We start from the raw sequence: 24,429 nt of genomic DNA, 5'->3' as shown, positions 1-24,429 counted from the left end.
CAATGTTATTTGATCAATGATGCTGATTGAAACAGTATAGCAATTTTTACTGGATTTTGTGTAATTATTTTTAAAGCCTGGTTAGTGTTCTTAACCAGTTCAGTTTTGCTCCACAGCCATTCAGTACTTATCTCATAAATCCCTGCAGTAGCAGTTCAGTTTCAGAAGGCACTAATAAACTTGGGGTGTGTATGGACCACTTACATAATTCTGACAACCTTACACAATTAAGGAGCAACCTACTCCAGAGATTCGTGTGCCAGGACCAATCCCAGCTGAAAATAAGTGTGACTCAAGAACACTTCTCGTTGTCAGTGCCCCCTGTATGAAGCATCGTCAGGTAGAGCTGCAGGGCGCTCTATCCTGCGAAGCCGGAGCACTGATTCATGGAACACAATCCTCTGGTTCATCCTCAGCTGTGAATGTCAGTAACTCTTCAAGGTTTTATTTACACTGAGCCAGAGGTTCTTAACTGGTTCTTAACTGCTGAACTAGGAACGGTATATTTTTCTTAGTGAGCAAGCCCTGGCCAAAACTATGTCAGAGAGTAAAGATGAGTTGCAGTGGCCAAGGGTATTTCCTGCTGTTGATTCTTAGAACACATGTAGCCTAGAGGTTCACCTGAAACTGAGCTGAATCACTCTTCAAGCTCCAGAGTGCATTATTTAGATCTGTGTTTTCTGTAACAGGACCTAAAATTTGTCATATTTGTGCAGGAATTTATCTGTGGGCACCAAAATGAAGGATTTTTTAATCTGGATGTGGTCCTCACTGGGACTGTTACTATGAAGACATTACTATTTTTTGTCCTATGGGCAACAGAGTTTCCAAGGAAAGATTAAACATCTGTTTTGATATTAAAATATCCTAAGTTACAGAGTAATTGTTTTATTCTGTTAATCATAAAAATGTAAGCCTCCAGCAGTTCCACAAATTATCTGTGAAATAAAAAGCTCTGTAAGAAAAAGTTATACCAAATACTATTTCTATTCTTTTATAACTTCAAATATTGAAGATAAAGTATTTCACTTCCATTCTGTAGCAGCAATTTAGCGTCTTTTGTAAAAGAAAGAAACCATGACTCTTTGGCAGCTTAAAAAAAAAACATAAATCAATCAAAGAATATGTGAAAAATCCTATAATTGTAATGCTTCTGAGCTATCTAGTAATACATCAGTAGTATCATCCTAAATGAACTCAGAAACATGCATTAAAAAAGTGGTGCTTTGAGAAAGTGTGAAAATTAAAAATTAAAAAACAATTTTTGATGCTACTCTTCTACTCTTGGAAACATGTTAATCTACACTGGAAGTCATAGCAGGAAGCCACATCATTTCTTGACATGTTTATTATCTTATTTGACTCCATGAATATTCATTAGAATTTGCAATCTTTTATTATTTAGCTCACTGTATTAAACATTTGCTTTTTCCTCCCAAGATCAATTTTATGTATGTGGGTTAAAATAATGAAAGGTGTATATGTGGTGTATATGTATGTATATATATACATATATATATATACACACATATATATACATAATGAAAGGATTTTATTTAACTATTGTATTCCTGAAACAAACCATCGAAAACCAAAGGCTGATGGTAAATGAAAGTCTTACAGTGGCCATTTGTTCTAAGGGAAATGAGATCCCAAAATATAATTTTAAGAAAAGCCCATAGATCAACATCATTCTATCAGTATATGATGTTGCACTATGGCAAAGTGAGGTATCAGTTTGTGTTGCAATGCAATATTTTTTTGTTTAAGGGAATAAAATGCCAAAATCTGTCAATCCCTGCTCGGCTCACTGTGCTGTTGCAATCTTGCTGAACTATGCTGCGAAAGAGGTTGGTGTGTTCTGGAAACAACAGCTCCAACAACTCATAAATGGCAGACCAAGCATATAATTAGTGCCTCCTCAAACTCACAAATTTTATCATGATGTATGGCAAATAGCACTTGGGCTGACTTCAGAGGTTTGCCATTCAGAGAATTTCCTAATGACCTATCATTTGTGTGCATGTTTCCCTGACTAGCTATGGATTAGTATGCCTGAGGGGAAAAAATGATAGGAGCTGTGACTCAAGAAGAAAGCTTTTGGCCTGAAGCTGTGGTGAGTTTTACTTTGAAAGTCATCCATATAAATGAAAAAAAATGACATGCAGCCTTATTATGCCTGCATACTCAACAGTAACTGGAGGCAAGGAGTCCTCCAGGTACAGAAAGAATAATAAATTACTCTCATAGTGTTTGTGAAAGGAACAGAAAAAGCCACATCTCATTTCATGTCCATTTTTAATAACGTGAGGCTTTATGTCAATACTCTGATGTTACTCATGGCATCTACTGAAAACATGGAAGCTCAAGTTTCAGACCCTAGAAGATATTGACGCATCTTTGTCTATAGCAACATCCTCATGTTATCATCTAAATTTCTCACTGAAGATGAAAAAAAATGGGATTAAATAACACAGCCCCATTCTGTACTACTAATTGCTATTGTGAAAGTGTTTATAAGGTGAAGAGAGCAGTGATGCAGCTATACTTGGGTAGAACAGACTTTAATTCCTTTACCTGGCAGGGGTAGAGGAGTATGATGCAGCAGACCAACCCTGATGGTAGGAAAATAAAGAATGTAGGAGCTGTGCTCTATTGTGCCTATTCTAAATGTCTCCTCCATCAGGAGGAACCCAGTTTGCAACCCCGTCTACATCAGCCAGGCATGGGTTAGCTCAGGGTCTTGAAGCAAACCAGACCCCCACCTGCCAGAGCAGTGCCAGGCTCTGAACTCAGCAGCTCCATGCAGAGCACAGGAAGCTGAACCTGGCTTTGACTGGTCAAGGGTCACCTGGGTGACCTTATCGAGCTTGCTCAGGGATGGCAAACAGCTTGTACAGCTGTTGACTGTCACTGAGCTCTATTACTCCCTCCCTGTTTGCTCCAGACCCTCTGACCATAAGGTTACCCTTTTCTAGCTCAGTGCTGGGTGCTGCTTCCCTCACCATTGAGTCAGTACTGTGCTACACCCAAGCTGTTTTCATGTGCTCCGTGTAGAACCCAGATCCCAAACTCAAGAGTCCAGGGAAGCAAGTACATTTGGATACACCTGGAGGGATCAGCCTGGGTCTGGCAATACCATTCCTAATGGTAGGGCACAAAACTGCTGACCTTTGAGGGACTCCTCATGGAGTCAGCTTCATGACTTTGTTCAGCCTCCCTCTGAATTCCAGAATTAAGAGTGAGGTGTTGAAACTCAAGATTGGCTAGATTGGCTCTGCACAAGAAAGAGCATATGGGCATATGGGATCAGCTCAATTCCATGAAAATAAAGAATAAACATATTGCTTCTAAGCAGTCCACTGTGTTACAGTGAGACCCCATGGCACGTACTGCAGGTAAGCCACCCCCACTGCTCTGTTGATTCAACAGGAGCACCATACAGAAGTCCTTTTAACATTAATGCCTGCCAATCATACAGACAAAGATTTGGTTCAGGAGATACCCAAGCAGGAAAAAATAGAGTAGCTAAATGTCACAGGCCCAGTGAGAAAGAAACTGACTAACACTGTTCTTACTTCCTTTAGGCACAGTAAGCAAGCAGATGGTGTGTCTTTTATCTGGCTACGTTTTTCCCCTAATAGATGCAAATTTCTGCTTGTCACAATAAAAACAGTAATTGGATTTGACACTGCTTTCACATTGAATATTATTTTTTTCAGAAGTTTAATTAACTTCTGATTGTTATAACACATTTCAGTGTCTGTTTTGTAATTGTATGAAGGACTAAACAAAACACTAATCTATTTTTAATCATGTATTAAATTTTTGTTGCTTTCTTTAAACACAACTAGCAGATAAAATCAACTGCTCAAATCACAGAACTGTACTTCCACAACAGGAATACCAGCCTTCACTGCAAACAATTCTGACATTTGTGGGGACTCTAAATTGGCTCTGCTGGGAGGGCTAAAGAGGTGGACCAACTCCGATGCTATAGAACTGGAGCTGAAGAAGCCATGACCTTCCTCAGAGGTATGGTACAAAGCACAAAGATAAAAACTACAGTACCATCTTCCTTTATCAACTTCTCCCAGAAGTCTGCAATGGTTCTTTCAAATGCTGAACAGACCTGGGGGCAGTTTGGAAGGTGAAGTGGATGATAGTCTTCACTCTATCTCTTCTCTTGGAGAGCTGTTTCTGGTAGCTCTGCATGGGCATTGTGCCATACTTGTGGTCTTTGACAGGACTGCTCATTTCTGCTGTCTGACTTGTACTAGGGAAATTCTTCATGCCCTCTTTGCTTTTCTTATTTAAATATCTCTGGAGGAAGGAGGATGATGGTTGGGAGGCAGACATACTCCTGACCTCTGGACAGTACTTTGAATAAGTCAGTTCTAAATACAGCCATCATAACAAGTCTTAGAAGTAAAATTATTCTGACACCACCAGCTAATCCTCTCTGCACCCACACTGCTGTTGAGCAGTACCTTGTCTCTTCCAGCTAATCAGCATTTCAGCTAACATTTTCAAGGCCACAGTAGGTTTAACTGGGTCTTGAACTAGACTGAGAAATAGGCTACAAAAAAATAATCACCAAAAGTAGAAGCCAGATAACCTATTTGTGCTATTTTTCATAAGGCAAGTAGCTCAAAAAGAGAAACAAAGTAAGTAAATTTGGAGTAAAAGAGAAGAAAAAGAGGTCACCCTCCAACAGAATGTGAAGGACTTGTCTCAGTTCAAGATGTATCATCATAAACATCACTTGGGAAACAATACACACTAACATTCTGAGCTGTTTTGTGGCAGTTTAAACATCTTGGACTAAAGATATGGAATATCTTTTTTTATTCCTTTGATGATTGACCTATTGTTTCAACATAGCCAAATTAAAATTGTACTTTATTTCAACATGAATCTCGGTTTACAAATTATTTTCTGGAAATATCGTTACCTTGTGGTAGAAATTTGCAATTCATTGTTGCAAATTCTACTTTCCAGGCCATTCTCTGATGATGAGCCTTTTAACAGCAATCTTTAACAGCTGGCACATTCTGTCTCGCTCTTCACACCAGTAGTGGCTCCCACCCAAGATTCTTTACTAAATGATTCTAAGTGATTGAAATTTTTTGGTTTGTTGTGCAAGGGAAGAGTTCCAAATTTGGCAATGGAGAAAATGAAATGTTATCTAATTCTTCCCTTGACACTCTGGAGCCTTTCAGCTCCATCTGTCCCAAAGGAGGTAGTTCTACCAAGATACAACCCTTGCCAGCAACCTACTTTGTATCTTTGCTATCTAAGCACTGCTGCAGCTTTGTATAGTCTCTCTTCAAAACAGATAGGGGCAACTCTGTCAATGTGATAGCTCCATGAAAGACCACTGATCATGTTTCAGACACCACAGACAAAGGAAAAACATCCCAGATACATCCTGTCTCTTCAAAAGTGCAGTCAACTCCTGCTGCTGCCAAATGGTATGCAAAACCAACTTAATAGTAACAACAAAAAAACCCCAAAAATCCCCAGGGAAGAATTCAACTACTTGAGATCATTTTGGTACTGAAAGACAAGGAGAAAGCCGAGTCCCCGCACAGGCAGAGTTTCCTTCCAGCATCCATCCACCTCTTGAAAAAAGGATTTGTTCCAAATATGCATAGAATCACAGTATATGCTGAGCTGGAAGGGACCCATCAGGATCTTCAAGTCTTAACTCCTGGCCCTGCGCAGGACACCTCAAGAATCACACCATGTGCCTGAGAGTGTTGTCCAAACACTTCCAGAACTTACGACACTTAACCATTCCCACAAAGGGTAAGGAAAAACACACCTCCACTGCAATTTGTGAGACTGCCATCTGCCCCTCTGAAAGAGAAATGATCTGAAAATAGCCAGAAATGTCTTCTGGGTGCCATTCTCAAAATACCTACTTTCATATCCAGTGACAACAAGCAGAGAGGATACAGGAAGTATTCTGGGATAACTGTCAAACCCAAAATATGCAGAAAAATGTCTTTATATAGTACCTGATAAAAATAGGAATATATTTTATGCATGGATATATGCTTTAGATATCATGAGGCGCATTTTTTTAAATATAAAACTCACAGTCAAATCCAAATCCATGCCTGAAATTTATCCAACAAATTTACTATCATTCCTTGGCCTAAAAAGAGGCCCTTAATCTAACAATAAGCCAGTAAGATTCAAGAAATTCAAGGTGCAACAGAATTACTTGGCTTCCCAAGGAAAATACAACATAATTCTACCAAGAATCCATACATAAACAATGATATCATACTCTTTTTTTCTATGCAATGTTTCACAGGCATTTGTATTGAAACTTGCACATGAATAAATGTTCTCCATCATACCTTGGTGTAAATAATGGCACACCACCAAATAACAATCAATATCCTTATATATTAATAGCCCTCTATAATCTGCTTATAATTTGCTCAGACTGTAGCAAAATCCATTTTCCTTAACAATCAATTTATACCGTAAATATATATGGAAAACCCTCTCATTTTAAATGGATTTCTACCTCATTAAACTCTTCTTAATGAGTCTGGGGATACAGCTTTCAAGTAAATGAACAGAAGGTACTTTAAATAAAATTAGCCGAGTTTGAATAAAAACATATCGTACAGCTAACAAAAAATGAGCTACTTCATACACTAACTACCTAGTGCAATTTCCTGTTCTTCCAGGAAGGTTTGCTTTGGGAAGAACAACCTCGTTGAACACACATCAAGAATCTTCTGTTAAAATGACAGGCAGATATCGAATATATCCCTATGTGTAACATTGATTATTCAGAAGTGCATATTGGCCCTTGCTGTTCAATACGGATCTTTGGTAATCTTACTCTATGATAGATTCCAGGTACTAAAATTCAGCTTCTTACTCACACTGCTATGTATGAACCTTTTTATTTAAAAAAATACAATATTTTTAAACACAGTTGTAAAAATGAAATCTGCAGTCATAAAATTAATTTGGAAAGAGATACTGAATTCCACATCATTCTATCCTGACTTGAAGGCAGTATTGTTCAAAACTTGTCTCTGTCAGAATTCACGTATGGGAGAAAGACACAACTCTTCCAGTTTTGGAGCTGTTCAAGGAGTATCAGGGTACATAGCCAAAAACCTGGAAGATAATAAAAGAACCACTTGCAATATTTTAACCTTTCCCATTAGCAGTGGGAGCTCATTTCAAAACTATGAACTTCTTTTTCCCAGATGATTAGGATCACTAGATATCCAGGTCCCTTTAAACTGCTTTCTGTTCCCTCTGCTCCAATGCAGTATCATTGAAGAGAAATACTCCAGTTTGATAGACTGATCTCAGCCACCTGAAACACAAACAAGTAACGAACAGAAGAAATAACAAACAATATTCAGATTTTCTTTTCCATTTATAAACTATACAGCATGCTGCTCTTATCACAAGCATGTAACATTTCCCCAGCAGAAGACAAGGCGATGTCTCATTTCTCCTCAAAATACGAAACCGAAGCCCGCTTCCTACTAGCTATTGGGGCATCGCTAAGTAGAGCTGTAGAAATGCTTCAGTTCTGTTCCAAAGCTTGTATTCAGCCTCCTCCATAGAGAGGGCGGATCATAAGCCCCCGTTTAATCATCCGCACAAGGTCCCGCTCACGCTCCCCGCCGCCGGTGACCCGCGGCCTCCAGCCGGTGCCGGTGCCGGTGCCGGAAAGGCGTGACGCGGCCCCGCCCTCGGCGCTGCAGGCTCGCCATGGCGGCGGCGCGGCCGGCGCGGGCCCGGGCCCTGCTGCAGCAGAGCATCTCCGCCCGCCTGCAGGTGCGGCCGCCCGAGAGCGGCTCCGAGGCGCAGTGGGTGGAGGTAACGTGGGCCGCGGGCCGCCCTTGGCATCGCCCCTTCTCCCCGCGGGACGGAGCGGGGCCGACCGGGGCGGCCAGCGGGAAAGCGCTCCGTGCCCTGCGCGCGTGCGCCGGCGGGAGAGGGTGGCGTTCGGACATTCGAGGGGAGCAGCCTCTGCTCCTTTTGCGGGCCGGGCTGCCCTTAGGGCCGATTCCAGCCTCGTCTCGATTCTGCTGCAGAGCACTCTCCTCGCCTCCTGGTTATCAGCAAAGGTTGCGGTCAGCCCCTTCGCCCAAGGGACGAGCAGCAGGAGGCGCACAGCGCTTTCTCTCTGCTGCTCCCTCTCTCTCCCTGTGCTCCGGAGTCCTCCGCAGGCAGAAGTCTCTTCAGGATCATGACTACTCCACGACCACACGCTTCCCTTCCAACTGTGTTGTTCGTTCTTTTCTTAAACACACTCACAGAAACACTACAGCCTTGGCTGGTGGGCTCTGCCGTCGGCTTTGTTTGTCGTGAGATAGTGTTAACTTGGAGAAGAAAGGCCAGGTAGGGCAGTGGCACTATGGCAGCGCTAGTTCTCATGTTGTTTGGTTTGTTTGTTTTTTTCCAGAACACTAACTAAAAATTAAATGTAGCATGTAGACCACCACTCACGTTAAGGGAAACATTTTTCCCCTTTTCCTCCCACACTCTTCTGCTGGGGGAGGTAGGTAGGTCTAAAGACTCTGATGTGCTGTGCGTGCAGCCCAGGGCTCTTTACCAAAGCATGGAGGCTGCTGCCCTTTGGAATGCACTGGCCTGCTGTAGTTGTCATTGCTTGTGAGTTACCTACTAGAATAACTCACTTCTGCCATTGTCAGCTATTTATCCCATGGGTTTTTTGGTTTTGTCTTTTGTCCTTCTTAAAGACTATTACAACAGAAGGGGGTTAATACAGTCACTTGCATACATTTTATAAAGTAAAAGCTCTAGCATGGTTAAAGGGTTTGTGCATTCATTCAGCACATCTGAAAAGAGTACTGAGTACACTCTTTGCCTTTCACATTGGCCTTAAAACGTTTCTCTCTTTATTCAGAAGGGGCAGGTGGATCCAGCAGAACTAGTTTCTGCAGTGTGGTCTGGGAAGCCAGAATGTTTTACTGGGAGGAAATAGGTGTGATCTCATGGATGCCGTGTTTCACAGATGTAGTGTGTCTGTGTACACTGCATTGTTAGCTTCTCAGTATAAGGTTAATTACAATAAAATTCACTTAGCCCAGCATAAATTAACTATAGGAGAAATAATCTATTTCTGGCTTGCTGATCACAGAAGTAATTGTAGGTTTACTAAAGAAAAGCAAAAATGTAATTTTGTTGTCTTTCTTTTAAACTATTTTAAAAGGTACATGTTGTGGTTGAGAGATATGAATAACTTTGCTGCAAGGAGATTATTTAGTTTATCTCTCTAATTTGCAAAATCACTAGGAAAGTAATAGATTTCACTAAAGGAGTCTGAAAGAGATTTGGGTGGTCTCCAGCAAGTATTTTTCAGACATGAACCTTACTAATATTTGAGATGGGTGCTTGGAAATCTTTCCCAGCTACCTGGGGCTTTTTAAGAGAAGTCTGTTTTAACAAGAACTAGTCACCATGCAGAAAAAAAGGCAATTGGAAGTTCTTTTTTTTCTCTAGTATGACTACTTTAGAGGTTATTGGAAGGAAATTTTGCTGCTGACATTTTCTGGTAGGATAATTTTACTCCCTATTTTTGCATGTCAATGCAAAACCAAAAAAATTAAAAATTAAAAAGACATCCTCATTATTTACATCAACCAATGTGTTCCTGATGTTTTATGACCAGTTAAAAGTAGGACCTCACCTTGAGACATTTCTAGCCTACTACAAGTGGCATATATTGTAGGTGGCTTTGAATAGCTTCTGAGCTGTAAGAGACCCCTGTAGGTGCTTTAGGAACTTCAGAGCAGATGTTGCTTTATCTTCAAAAAGGTTAGGAGTGTACTTTATACGTGAATCTCTGCCTTCACTGTGTTTTCATGATTGAGTTTTTTGGCCTGTTGAGGGTTACTGTACATAGGATGTCTTGTTTATGGGGAATTTTGGTTATATACCCTCCATAAAAGGTTTAGGTACACAGCAAAATAGGAAGAAGAAAGGAATTCTTGTAAATTCTTGTAGTGGTGAAATAAGGTAAGGTTTGGCATATTTCATAACTGTGGGAGAAAAGAAACATAAAATGAATATTCAGCTAAAAAGTGTACGTGCCTACATTTCATGCAAGGAAAACTGTCTTTTCCTTATCTTATTTCTCTTGACTTGTTTTCTGGTTACTATGGCAAAAAGAGGTGCAAAATACCAGGCACAGACTTGTTCTGTGACCTGTGGCAGATGATGTAATCTCTCTGCTGCACTGAATATAAGAAATATGAAGAAATCTTCCCAGAGGGTAGTAAATCTGAACTTGAAATGGGAATGTCACAGAATAATTTATGTAAGGTAGTTTCACAAACTGACTTTCTAAGAATTAAAAAGTATTTCTGATTTTATTATCCATTGCATTTTCTTGGAGGAAAAATTAGTAAAAAGTAGAGATAATATTTTGCAGAATATATTTCAGTTTTGGTAATGAAATCCTGAAAAATACAGATGCATGTATTTAGTAAGGAGGGTGAGAAAGGAGTCAGTTGTTTGTCTTTTCCTGCAAAAGACCTAAAAAGCAGCACTTGGAGGCAGTGTTGCTAAGGATGTCTATATGGCTTTGGGGCTGGGTACTTCAGCCCTTCATGATGTGCTTCAGCAGGCTGCCTGATCTGATGATTACTTAAGACACTGTATAAGAAATGCCAGTGTTGCAGAGTATCTTGCTTTGCTGGTTTATTTATGTAGGCATTTTACTGCTCACAGTAGATCCACATAGAGCACAGCTTTCCTGTCCGGTCAGAGTAGGTTCCTTGCAGAGGCTGTTTGCACACCAGCTTGTTGAATTTATGATCTTCTTATTTGTGTTATTTTGCTTGAATTTTTGTGCATTAAATAGAGGTCTGAGGAGCAGTCAGCTAGGCTTTGATAGGATACAAAGGACCTGCAGCAATGGCAATGGTTTGCTTTGGTTTAAGAAGTTTACGCATTACATTGACAATGAGCCCAAGTCTTAGGACACTTGGAAGACTGGTATAAGGTCAGACTAACACATGGTATTATTAGGTTTGGTCTTGTAATTGCATTTAATTTTACATCTTCTATTCAATTAAGAAAAATAAAGAATAAAGTAAGACTTAACAAGGGGTTGAAACATGGCTGTACGTGTTGAACCACAGTTTTCAGTCATAGTTGAAACCATAAATTTCAGCTTACAAATAGTTGCGTAGCTTTCAACTTTATCATGGTTGTAAAGTGTTCTAGAAGACCATAAACATGCAGTATAAATAGAGGCATCCTTTATCAGCATTAACTTGTCTCTGAATTAATTGTTTTCTCATTTAACCTCCTGTCCCTCTAATTTTCTTCAATATGTGTGTCTCATCTTGTGATAAATAGTTTATTCAAAAACACACATCAAATAAGGGCGGAGGCTGGAAAGAATCATGATTTGTTTTACTTTATCTGTCTGGCCTCAGGACTTGCAGGGGTCACTATACTTACTTTTTTGTGTCTTTAAAATGAGCTGCTTGCAGAATATTGTTACTGCTGTGAGACTGTACCAAAAAAAAAGTGTTTTGAAAGAAGCCATTTAAAGCTTTTGAAAGTTCTCAGCATGTGACATTTTGGCTACAAAGAGCATTCTCTTTTTTCAGAAGTTAGTCACTAGAAAAATCGTTGAGAAGGCATTGCTTTTCTCAATCATTGCCTTGAGCATTTTGTTTAATCTCTGCAATAACAAAGGGACAAAATCTCATGTGTACAGCTAAGATTTCTTCACTAAAAACCTTTATCATTTGGGGAAAAAATAAATAGAGGAAAATTTTTTAAAGTATTTTTTAACAACTACTCACATTTTCTATCCTTTTGCTTTGATAGCATTGGTATTAATAACTCCTTCCTGTGCCAATCTGTTTAACATCTCTTCAGTGGTATTTCACAAGTTGACGTTTCTGTTTCCTCAAACAAAATTTAAAAGGTACTTATTCTTGAAAAAGGAGTGGGGAAGTTTTTTTATATACTGTCTGTGGATCCTGTCTGCCTGTGGATATTTTTGGTTTTTTCCCAGAGAAGTTCAGCCGTGCAGGTGTACTCGTGTGTGAGACATAGGTGCTGCTGGCTGCATGGCCTATCAGTTTGGCTTAATAAAGCATGGGTTGTTGCATGTGCATTCCTTATGGACTAAACAAGTGAGCAGAAAAGCTACACAGGAGTTTTCTTGTGCTTTCTCCTCGGTAGAGGCCTAATTCTTCCCTCAAATACATAGTTCTTACAAGTAGTTGCTCTGAATGCTGAAGATGTGGCTAAAGATATCCTTTACTTTATACTAGTCAGCTGAAAAGTTCCATTTTGCCAGTTAGATTTTACCCAGGCTTATAAATAGTATTTTGAACAGTTTTATAATACTCTGAACAATTTCACAGTTGTTTGCCATCATATTTCAATATTTAATTAACAGACTCTGTGGTTTTTTCAGAATTGTATTGTACTAGATTACTTTCAACATCAAAATAAAATTCAGTTCTTTGACAAGTTCTGTGGTGTTTTTCATGTTTCATAATTGGAAATAATATCATAGTTCATACTGAAAATTGATTTTAGCTTTGTGTTTGACAGGAAAAAAGTGTAAATTATTTCTTATGCTGGATTTAAGTATACCAATTCATCTTGTCACCTCATCTATGTTAGTTCTGTACACTCTACATTCCAACTAAATTTGGCTTCAGATGGAGCTAATTAATTGTCTTAATTGTATGTAGAAGCGTTTTGCAGATAATGAGTATATATCTTATATTCCACAGTGTGGTGTGTAAACTCTATGTCTGAAGCTGTACTAAATAACTAAAACTACTCTTTGTTATGTGGTTTTGTCATTTTTGATACTGTTTTAATGATAAACATGCATCGTAAATAATGAGAAACATTGACACAGTTTTCTGTAATCTTTTGTAGATCCAGAGAGGGCTCGTTATCTACATATGCTTCTTCAAAGGTGCTGATGAGGATCTTGTCCCAAAAATTGGTATGATATAATCCATATACATTATTGTATTGTTTGAAAAGGAAGAAAAGCAGTTGAGGCAGAGAGGGTAGCAGCCATTTGGGTAAAGCATGAAATGGCATTATTCTAACTCAATTACCTGGCTGAAAGAACAGTTTGGTCTGTCTTGTTTCTTTTGACAGTTGTCCATGCCTCTTTGTCTGTCTGTTTGTGACGAACCTAAAAAACAAATTCCCCTGATAACAGTCTGGGAAATAAAGAAAATGCTGCACCTGCTGTTTAAGATATTACATGTGTCGGGCAATAAGTTCAGTCCAGGATAGAACTGAATTTCAAATAGTTCATGGCTTGATTTGATAAGTGTTTTACCACTGATCTCACTGCATGTGCAGGATGTTTAAAATCATAGCCGATAGAGGGAGTTGTGTGGATAATAAAACCATGTTTTTCCCATCTCACTTCAGTGGTGCTTACATACACTGTGAGCATGTGCAGTTTTCTGGTTCAAAAGCAGTAACAGCAATGTCTGCAATTCTTGTCGTCTTCTCCACATGCACTTTAACATTTACATTGAAGCAGAGAAGATGCTGTGGATAAGGTCAAATAGTAGCAATTTCTGTCTTTACCCAGTGCTGTTTTGGCTTGATTTTTTTGTTTTGTTTTGTTCTGTTTTGTTTTTGTTTTTTTTTTTACTTTTATGTCATTTATTCTCCCTCCTTTCCTCCATCAGTAGCACTGATTTCCCTGGGAAATTCTGTGATGCTGCATATTCCAGATAAAAGTGTCCCTTTTTTGTAGGTGGCTGATACTAGTGATTTGGCTAAAGATTGTGTAACAATATTTCACTATTTCAGTCTGTTTCAGGCTACTGGCTGAGACCAGCAGTGCACAAGTACAGGTGTTATTAAAAATGCTGAAAGCAACTCCTGTGGGGGCTCTCTCTTGGTCTTGGAGGGCACAGTCCTTTTTTGATGCTAAATATTTATGATATAAAAATTTATTTTGTGCTAGTGAGAGTTCCATGAGAATGTTGCTTGAGAATAATTACTTTTTCAGCTATGGGGCAGATAAAACAGGCCAGAAAAAGAAAGTTCTGTTTCCTATCAGGAAATTCATCTAGGACCATCCTTCTTGAGTGGCTCTCTTAGAGAATATTGTTTCCTAAATATATTTTGAATCTGTTTAAGTGTGTGGGTTTGGTTCCTGAATCACAACTCAGCTGTTTTTGCTTCTAACAACATTAAACATTTATGTGTAAGGTTTGGAGGCATGACTAGTATTCTCCCACCTTTTAAGAGTTGGGTAATGATTAGATTTGTTACAGAAACATCAGAAAATCTAAAGTTAGTAAATGCATTGATTTTATTTGCACGTTTCTATGCTCTGGCTTATAAGCCAAATTGCATCTGACCTTCCTGCCCACCTCCTCTCTCAAGTGACAAACTGGTAGCTGCCTGTCTCAAAGTGGAGCACTGAAGGACTCTTGCTGTACTTGAGACCAAACCGTGGAGCTGTGCCTTCAGCTCAGATCAGTGCTGGGTCCTGCTGCAAACTCCTGCAACCAGAATGAAAAGAGAGTCAGGGCAGAACGGTCTCCAGAGTGCACTGAGGATGGTGTGTTCAGCAGTGTGGAGTGTTGTGCAAATGCTGCCTATTTGAGTATCAAGCAGTTAAGGAAGGCTCACTAATTGCATTCTGGGTTATTTTGGGGGTGTCCAACTAGAATCAACTTTAGGATTTTGGTTAGCCAATCACTTCCCCCAAAAATAGAACTTTTGACATGTAATATTAATATCATTCACATTCCTCACAATACTCAGACATATTAGTTGGTTAAGTATTTATTGATTCTCTGTATTTCAGTTCCTTAATTAACAGTTTCTTTTACTCAGTGGTTTGTCATAGTATTTGTTGGATCTTGTTTATGGTGTCCTATTTAATTCACTTCAGTAATACTAACTCTTATTTTATTTTTATTTGCAGTTGATACACTGTTGAATGTTAAATTAAGTGAAAATGAAAAGGGCGAGTTTGTCTCTGTTCTTGATTTACCAGGCGACGTACTCATCATACCACAAGCTACCCTAGGTGGTAAACCAAAGGGAAGAAAGATGCAGTACCATTCAAACATTGAAAAAGAAAAAGGGTTGGAACTTTATTCTCAGTTTGTGACTTTGTGCGAAAAAGAACTGGCTGCCAATGCCAAATGCATGGAAGCCGGTGTTCTTGTCAAGCATGGCACATATGGAAACAGGCAGGTGTTAAAACTGGATACAAATGGACCTTACACTCACCTGATCGATTTTTGAAAAAATAAATTCTATCCTGAATACAGTCCTGGTGTCTTTTATTTGTTTTGATTTGATTTTTTTTTCTCCTAGGCATTAAAGTGCTTGATTGTCTTGGGAGATAGTTTAAAAAAGGCTTTCACTCATCTGTACTGGTTTTGCCAATCCCATTGAATAGGAGGATGCCTGAGACTGCCTTGTTAGAATGAGTATGTGGTTTTTGCTCATATGCATGTGAAATGTGGTCCAAATATATGTTAACATTTCAATAATATAAACACAATAATTCAAAATGTTTATCAACAATAATGGGATAATGCAATAATTTTTTACTAAGAAATAATAAAAAAGTATTACATGTATAGCTTGAAGTGGTTTATAGATAAAAAAGAATATTTTAGATGTACTTAGATCAATTTTTACTTTTATGTTTTCTAGCTACAAAATGACAATGCTTTCTAACTAACTGATGTATTGAAAACAAATTCACTGAATTTTAGCTTCTTAGAGAGTAAGTACTAAATAAGAAAATCCATCCACCTCAACCGATGTGTGTAAGGGTGAGAGACTTAAGGCAGTACAGGACTGATCCTGGGCTTTGCAGGGAAGAATAAGTGAGGCACATCTAGAAACCAGCAGTACCACTGAATTGCTTGCTTGAAGTTTGCATTCTGAAATCTCTGATGTGTTTTGATAGGCTGCCTGCTATAGCTTGGTCTATGTCCTTGTTACTGTGGTCTTGCTGTCTACTCAATTCTTTCATAACAGAGCCTCAGGAAAAGAACAGAAACATTCAAATGAAAACAAAAATAAAGATGGTACAATGTACGCTGCCATCTCATTGTTCCCTCTGCCCCTATTGCTTCCTGCCAGCTTTTTGTCCGTTGAAGCTGCTAGGCAGAGACTAGCTTTCCCTTTATAGGCAGTGTTGGTACATTTGGGGCGCCTTTCCCAGCTGACTTCCTATGCAGTGCTGTTATAAACATTATTAACAGATGGTGCTAAGAAGATACATGGGAAATTCTGTCTGGAACAGAACAGCTATATTAAAATGTGGCAAATTCAAAACTGATACAAATGTGTTCATCCTGTGAATCAAGTTTCCCTTTTGATGCAGCATTGTGGTTCAGAAGGGTGCAAAGTGAAATCAGACATTTAGATGGTTTGCAGCAATTATCCAGAATTGCAATTTGAATAAGAAATTATTCTGGAATAAATGTAAAACCTTATGGTTAGTGAGGATGGCAGCGTGCACGATCCTAAATTGTAGGCCAGTAATTAAAAATGCTCTGTCCTTATCTTCTCTTTGTACAAAACATTGAATCTATAATCTGTAGGCTCAAGCTATGCCATGAGAATCACATTTTTTAACAGATAAAGAACTTACAATTTTGATAAGAGAGTAATGATTTTTTTTCAGGTTAGCATAATATATGCTTAATAATTATGAAATATATAAGGATACTGAATTCCTGGCAACTGACATTCTCACAGTTGAAAACAACCATTTACACAAATGGCCTGGAACTATTAGCTATTAGGATGAAAATGACATATTTATTCATTAATAATTAACAGTTATGACAGACACAGTATGAATCATGTTCAAAGTTCCTACTAGCAACATTTAAATAATATTGTCCTGATGCAAATGACTACAATACAAATTCATCATGATCTGTGTGCTTGAAAAAATATTGTAATTCCTCTTTCTGTTGGAGGTCAAATCCTAAAAAGTGCTGAATAATACCACTTTTCACAGACCTTACAGGAATTGTGGGTATTTAGTGCATCTCAAGAATTGATTATTTGAGGCATAATACAAAGTCTGCTGCTTTTAATTTACTTCCTGTCTCCAGAAAGATCTTTGGCAGCCTGGCAATTAATTATATTTAAAGAACTCTAAGGTTTCTAAGAGGGATAAACTTGAAAATGTTTAGTGAAAAACAGACTTCAAACTCCATCTCATAGCATTTGTCATATAAAGCACATAAAAACTAATGTACATTTCAGTGGTTCTTAGGACCAGACAGAACTCTGAAATTTTTGTAAAAAGGTGGATATTTATGTATTATCTGCCCATTTCTGATTTATTGTGTATCCATCTTGGAATACTGATTTCTGCCATCTTCTGCTCCAGGGATTGGCAGCTTGTTGAATGCTGTGCCCTTTGTACTGCTTTATTTATATCTACTATTGATTCACAATCCATTTACTGAAGGAAGCCATTTCTGAATAACATGCTGGACCCTACTGATAAAAAAAATTGATTAAAATGACTTTTTCTAAGCCAAGTGCTTATTCCCTTCAACCATGAATATATGCTTTAAACAGATGACCTGACTCTGCTTTAAATAGTTTTTGTATTATGACTAGACAAAAAACTCATATAATTATACTGTTCTATACTTAGAGAATATCTATTAGAAGATGCTTAAAATTCCCCACTTCCTTGAAATAACCTATAAAGTGAGGAGTTGTCCTTATGCTGTTATGTCTCCAATTCAGCTGCCACGCAGGAATTTGCAATATCAGGTTTTAGTGACCTTGTTTGCAGTGCACACACCCGGTGTGTCGAAGCTGAGCATGTGTGGACTATGAACTGGGCTCATAAACACTCACTAATGAGTTCAGGGGCAATACGCTGTTTTCTAGTCAGCAGTATTCCTGCTTCCTTCCCATGCCCCTTCTGGAAATTTTTACTTCTGCTGCTACATAGAGTATGCAACATATGAATTTACGACATACAAATATTAATCCAGAATTTGGAATTAATAAATAGCATGTAGCTCAGTAATGCTTGCAACTGTATTGCTGCTGCTAGTGACAGTCCACAAGCCTTGTCCCAAAGTGTTCCAAGAGCTCAGGATGGAGGCTTATCACAGGAACTTTCCTCAGGCTTCTCTTTGGTTTTATTTGATTTGGCTGTAACAATTTTTTTTTTAAGGACAGAAGGCTATGGCTAATTAGTTTTACTTTTATGTGTAACCACAGTTGTTATACAGATACTGATAACTAGTATTTATTCTGTGTAGAATTATATGTGTAAGACTCTTACACGGCGATACAGGGTACATAAATAAAGGCCTATTAAAACAGCAGGAACTTTGAGAAGTGAAGACACCAACTGCAGTGTAAAGTAGAGGCATGGGATAGTAAGAGATGGGGCACAGGCTGGCACTGAACACTCCAAGGCTATAAACAACTTGCCAGTGGTCAGTTGAAGAAATACAAACCTGGAGCTGGGCAAAACTGTTCTTAGGGATAAAAAAGATAAGAACGAATTAGTATATGAGATAAAAAAAAGCAAAACCCTTAAGATTAACAAAAAGAAAAATACATAGTTGCAGGCCAGTAAAGAAAAGCTAGGAGTAAAACCTTATTAGAAAATCTATAAAAAGAACCCCAAGTGAGAGATACTTCCAAAAAAAAGGAGAGAAAGAAGAAATCATAAACATCAACATTATACTCCTGCAGGCACAGAACTCCAGATGCTGATGATCCACTGTGCTCCCTCTACAAGATGGAAGCCACAAGGAGGTGAAAGGTCAAGCATGACACCAGGAAGAGGGGTGAGGGTAGGTACTAAATTGTGCATAACAATTTTTATTGTACTATTATTATTGAGACCTTCTATACAGTTTCTTTATTTTTATTTCCTTTGTTTTTCTGCAATAATTATATTTGGACTGATAATTATTATTTTATTACATTGCTACAGTTGCAGTTACATTTGGTGTGACTCTAAGCATAGGGTGGATTTCTCTTTGCCTGTAACAAGACTTTGCATGACAGTTTCTGCAGACAGTTGCTTCCCCATGTTGAAATGGCAGCCACTTGATGAGCTGCTGGATATCAGCCAGCCTTTGTGGTGCTTTTCACCAGGTCTTTTAATGCATCTATGATGTCTGATCTCATTTACCACAAAAGCTCCACAAAAATTCTTCATTGTGACTCAATGCAATAACTGCTCTTTAGCTCCTCTTCGAGAACAAAGTTTCACATCTACTTGGATTTAAAAGTCTGATCTGCTGAACCTCAGTCTCACCTCTGGTATAAAAACAGCTTCTTTGGAGAAGGAGGGATGAGTCTTTTAGGTTTCTGTTATTTTTTGCTTTTCTTTTCTGTTCCTGTCTTCTAGATGGACTCCTTCAAACACAATGTTTCTCTTTGGAAGCTGGAGTAGCAATATGCCACAGAGGGCTAGAGTGGTATCCACAAATGCACGATATCCGCAAATGCACAGACCTGAGGTCTGCCACCAAACTCTGTTGTGACTGACTTCATTCCTTAAATTCTTTGCGTCTCAATTGTCAGCTAATAAATGGCTATCTATTTTTATTTTCAGTGTCTTGATCCTTAAGACCATACATGGAACAAAACAATGACCATCCCTGTCTAATGTATTGCACAGCACAGTGGGACAGGACTGGGTTGTCTGGGAGATCCACCAGCTGCTTTATTCTAGACACAGAGTCACAACTGCTGGACAAGAACAGAAAGCAGAGCTTCCTCCTTTTTTCATGGGGAAACAGCACCCAAAACTTGATGAATTTGGTATTTCTTATTTATTCCTTCTTTGCTTCTTGAAGCTTCTTGAAAGCAGCTCAGAACTTGGGAATCCCCCTGAGATTCCCAAAAGATTCTGGTACCACAAGTGCCATGCAATTACAGCTGAAAAGTAAATGGTGTACATGGACAAGAGAAAGAAACAGCAGTTAGAGTAGTCCAAATACTATGAGTGTATTGCACATTTTCTATTTAAACCAATGTTGTCTTCTAGTTCAATTACTGCCAGTGTGTGGCTTTGGGCTAAGCAATTTTCTGCTCTACTTTTTCCATCTGTGATCTGAAAGAAAGAGTGAAAATGAGGGGAAAGAGGTTTAAAACCACTGGGTTTTCCCCCTTTCACTAAAAGTAAAACATCGTCTCTTATCCTCTTTTTCCATTAGAAGGCAGTATGCTTTTACCTCTCTTCACCTTTGTTGGAGCTACAGGAAGTTGCCTTTCACTACTTCCTACTTTAGCCTCTGCCTCACAAATGTGGCCTAAGCTAATGTTCACAGAGCACTTTGAGTACCTCAATGCACAGTGTGGTATCAGTACAAATAACACCTCATAGTATTTCTAAAATAGGAGTGATCCAGGCAGCATGGGAGAGAAAATAAATGGCATTCCTGTCTTACTGTTCTAGTTCATATGGATCTCATTACTCTGAATTTAACATTGCTTTCCATTCACCTTAATTGTGTTTGCTGGTGTAAGTGCCATAATAAATGCCCTATTACATCAGTGTGTGTTAAAAATGTGCAAGAAAGGAACTTAATGCTATGTAGATGTGTTCTATTAGAAAAGAGACTGGCAATGAAAGTTTTGGATTAACGTCGAATGTAAAAGGTTTTTGGGATGCCTTAGTATTTAGCTGGCAATCCATCCCTAGATCTAACTTTCTTATTTCCCTCTTCCATTTTGGTAGCTGTATCTAACATTATCTAGGCCTGCATAATACTTTTATTTGCATTTTAGGATTTAAAATAACTGCAGGACTGTGTAATTGCTTGGCAGGAATTCAGGCCTTGCATTTTGTGATGGTACAAAAAGGAACTGTGTTGGGAATAAAAAGAAGCCTACCAGTATTGTGGCATAAAAATATACATTATTTTTCATATTCAATGTGTAAAAAAAAGCAATATGTGTACCTAAAGCATTGCAAAAGCTAGGATAGGTCAAAATTTATTGGGTTCTGCATGCCTCCAGGAAGTAAAACTAAATGATTAATCTTATAATTCATCTAAAGATATCCCTTCTTAATGATTTTAAAATATAATGTAATTTGATTTTGTTTGCTATATAATTATTTGGTGATGTAACATTTGATTCAAATCAGGCCCCTAGTCCTGTGATTCTTACTCATGGGTGGACAGTCCCACTGAATTCAAAGGCATACCTTCTTTTTTCTTCCTCTAGAGTCACTGAGGATTATAAAGCTGAAAGAATGAAAATATTTAGCTCAGAGGCATATGTGACTGTATAGATATTCTACTGTGTCTGGAATTTGTATGGCAGAACTGACTCATGCTCTAAATCAGTCAACCCACTTTACCAAAATAGACTAATGAGAAGACTGATCAGTAGGTTTGAGCATGTCAATTATTTGCCAGTTGCTTATTTTCTTAAGTAACTTGTTATTGAAGCACAGTCAGGACTAATGGGGAAGGGGAAATTTGAATTAATACACGGTGAACACATCAAATTGTCCTGTTTTTTCTGTTTTAGAATAAATTACTGTAAATTTGCACAACATTTTTTTTTTAAATTTCAGATTGAAAATGGGTAAAATAAAAATAGCATGCGTAACTGCTAAAGTAGATGCTGATTTGAATCAGTGCATGGTTAACAGTCTGTTGACCAATTTAGGGAAAAATAATAGTAAAAATCAAGGTTAGCTATAAATCCAATGAAGGCAGACTCTTACCCTTATGTAAGCACAGCTGGCACAAAGCAACCCTAAAGCTGATGTACCCAGAGACCGAGGGAGCATCCTGCATCAATATGCCTTGTTATTTCAATTGATTCACATCAGTTTAGCCTTAACAAAGCATTACTTAGATCTGATATCATGTGTCCTGGGGGGCTGGGTAAGATCATTCTTGGGGAAAACTGAGCAAGTTTTTCCTTCTTAATGAATGATGTTTTGTCTTGCCCTGTGTTCATGTAACACTCAGCATTATGAGATACTAATTTGGATCCTGCTACCATAACAGAGTGAATAATAGGTGTAATAATGATAACAACAGCAATAATCTTCCAAAAATTATTCTAGATTTGGGGTTGTTTATTTGTTTCTGAGTTAAACATGATCAATCCTCCACAAATATTGCCAGGAGTTTCTGGTACCTCAGGACTGTCAGAGAGCCCTTGTTTTTCTGGAATTCCTCATGGAAAAGTCATCATGTAACAGTCTTTGAATATAAATTTTTCAGCTGACCTTTCTCACAATTGAATTGCAAATCACTGCATTAGTAACAGCAATTCAGCTCCTGATCAAAATGAAGTTAACTTAGTAGATAATTCTTTGCTGGGAATGTATGTGATTTTTGAAAACAGGTTAACACCTTTACATTAGTAGGAGTTTGTGGAGTTGATTCCTGCGAAACATAATATGTAAATAATTTCCTGCTTCAGGTGTGAGGCATATTCTTCATTACCACATCCATTGCCAGAATTTTTTAAAAGGTCATTGCATCAGTGCTCATGTTTTTTATCACAGTCAGTTTAGTAAAAATGAAACCAGTGTCCATATAAGGTAATGCAGCCTGGTGTCATGGCATCTACAGCACAATGTAATCAGGCAGCCCTGCATGTGCTCTTTGAAATATTTCTCAGCAGTATCATCTGCATAACTGAGTACAGATGTTCACAGAGGATCCCGTTTACATATTGAACCTATGTGAAGTCGACTCTACAAGCCTATGCAAGGTTTGGACACAATTTCTGCTGCTATAGTTTTGTGTCCCAGGCATTATTCCCTCACCACAACAGTTCCCTCTCTACAACTGCCTGGAGCCAGGTGAGGGTCAGCCTCTTCTCCCCGGCAGCCAGTGACAGCTCAACAGGACAGAGCCTCAAGCTGTGCCAGGGGAGGTTCAGGTTGGACACCAGGAAGAATTTCTTCATGGAAAGGGTTATTAAACATTTTATTATTAAGCATTGGAATGGACTGCTCAGGGAGAAGGTTGAGTCACCATCACTGGAGGTGTTCAAGAAATGTCTGGACATGGTACTTAGTGCTATGGTTTAGTTGACATTGTGGTGATCAATCAAAGGTTGGACTCAATCTTAGATTTTGGACTCGAACAGATTCTGAGATTCTGTTTGCACAAGTTAAAAGAAGATAGTCCCAGAAAATACAGGCTTGCAGAGAGAATTCTGGGTCCTGGATTCCAAACACGGCTGGGCATCAGCTGGAAATGACAATAAGATTATCGTTTGTTTATTTTAAAACTAAAAAATTATTGAGAGACATACTTTCCTCTTGTTAAGACAGAACTTAAATTGATCACAGAATACATTAAAGAAAATCCCTCCAATGCATATTTTCTCATGACCAGTGAGTTCGCTAATGAAAATTTGTAAGGGTGGAAGTAATTCCCAGTGACAAAGCACCGTCCTCCAGCTAGACCACCTATGCAGTACGAGAGACTGCATTCTCTCCTACTAATTCCCGGAGGAGTTTTAGCTGACCTTGTCTGAAAGACACAGAATTACTTCTTGACATGGGATTCCATATCGATTTGGGATCACAGCTTACACTGATGAAACCCAGGAGTAACAACTTTTGCAAACGTTGGGTTCGACGAACGCTTAATATAAAGGGCGCGTTCCTGTAACTGTCCTGTGCAGCGCCCGGGGGCCCTCCCAGGGAAGCACGGACGTGGATGCCTGAGGGGCGGGGTGGAAATCAGAAGCCATGGCAGACACTGATCACAGCCAGGTACAAACCCCGGCAGTGGCAGCTGAGCTACCTTCACAAAGCATCACCAAGAGAGCTCTTTTGTTGCTCTTTTTTGTGGGCCAGCACGGACCGCGAGCCCCCGGCTGCGCTCCCCTAGCGCAGAGCCGCTCATCGCCGCGGAGGCTGCGGAGCCTCGGAGCGCCCCGAGCCGGTGACTCTGTCCCCTCCGGCACCGCCACACCTCGCCTTGGGCCGGTGACTCTGTCCCCTCCGGCACCGCCACACCTCGCCCCGGGCCGGTGACTCTGTCCCCTCCGGCACCGCCACACCTCGCCCCGGGCCGGTGACTCTGTCCCCTCCGGCACCGCCACACCTCGCCCCGGGCCGGTGACTCTGTCCCCTCCGGCACCGCCACACCTCGCCCCGGGCCGCGCGCTCCTCGGGCCGCTCCCGCCCTCCTCCCGGCCGCCGCGGGCGCTCGATGGCTCCGGGCCCGATTGCACAGTCCTGAGCACCGGAGTCGCCCTCATACTCCTCCTCCTCCCTTTCCTCCCCCCTCGCCGCCGGCGGGCGGCGGCAGCGGCGGCAGCTCGGGCGCAGGACCCGCCGCCCCCCTGCGCTGGAGGAGGGCGGGCGGGCGGACGGGGCCGAGCCCGCAGAGCGGCGCGGGAGCGCTGCGGCCGGCAGGTACCGCGGGCTGA

General features: G+C 39.6%; 3 protein-coding genes across 10 annotated transcripts in view; 2 read left to right on the top strand and 1 right to left on the bottom strand.

The window, feature by feature from the left end:
- Positions 1-6,061: 6,061 nt before the first annotated feature.
- On the top strand, positions 6,062-15,319 carry DTD2 (D-aminoacyl-tRNA deacylase 2). 3 transcript variants are annotated; one of them, XR_005257032.1, is made up of 3 exons: positions 6,062-8,394; positions 12,937-13,006; positions 14,969-15,040. XR_005257032.1 is itself a non-coding variant. In XM_038137389.1 (3 exons), exons 1-3 carry the CDS (start codon positions 7,762-7,764, stop codon positions 15,292-15,294), a joined length of 462 nt encoding a protein of 153 aa, XP_037993317.1. In that variant the 5' UTR covers positions 6,097-7,761; the 3' UTR covers positions 15,295-15,319. The 3 variants fall into 3 exon arrangements, 2 of the variants coding, with proteins under 2 accessions (XP_037993317.1, XP_037993316.1); XM_038137389.1 differs by having other exon boundaries at positions 6,097-7,827; positions 14,969-15,319; XM_038137388.1 differs by having other exon boundaries at positions 6,100-7,869; positions 14,969-15,319.
- Positions 15,320-19,627: 4,308 nt separating this feature from the next.
- Positions 19,628-24,278, bottom strand: LOC119701173 (translation initiation factor IF-2-like). The gene is made up of 2 exons (XM_038137387.1): positions 23,799-24,278; positions 19,628-23,237 (listed from the first exon to the last, which is right to left on the bottom strand). The coding sequence occupies exons 1-2, from the start codon at positions 24,256-24,258 to the stop codon at positions 23,158-23,160; spliced, it is 540 nt and encodes a 179-aa protein (XP_037993315.1). The 5' UTR covers positions 24,259-24,278; the 3' UTR covers positions 19,628-23,157.
- HEATR5A (HEAT repeat containing 5A) overlaps positions 24,271-24,429 on the top strand; it is a 64,166-nt gene continuing 64,007 nt past the window's right edge. For all 6 annotated transcript variants that reach the window (XM_038137385.1, XM_038137382.1, XM_038137384.1 and 3 more), the window contains exon 1: positions 24,271-24,415. The gene's annotated coding sequence lies outside the window, so the exon portion shown is untranslated. The remainder of the gene's footprint in view (positions 24,416-24,429) is intronic.

This window comes from Motacilla alba, chromosome 5, assembly GCF_015832195.1.
Source record: "Motacilla alba alba isolate MOTALB_02 chromosome 5, Motacilla_alba_V1.0_pri, whole genome shotgun sequence".
In the NCBI taxonomy this organism is placed as follows: Eukaryota; Metazoa; Chordata; class Aves; order Passeriformes; family Motacillidae; genus Motacilla; species Motacilla alba.
Note: the sequence above shows the minus strand (reverse complement) of the source record. Positions and strands in the feature narration are given on the sequence as shown.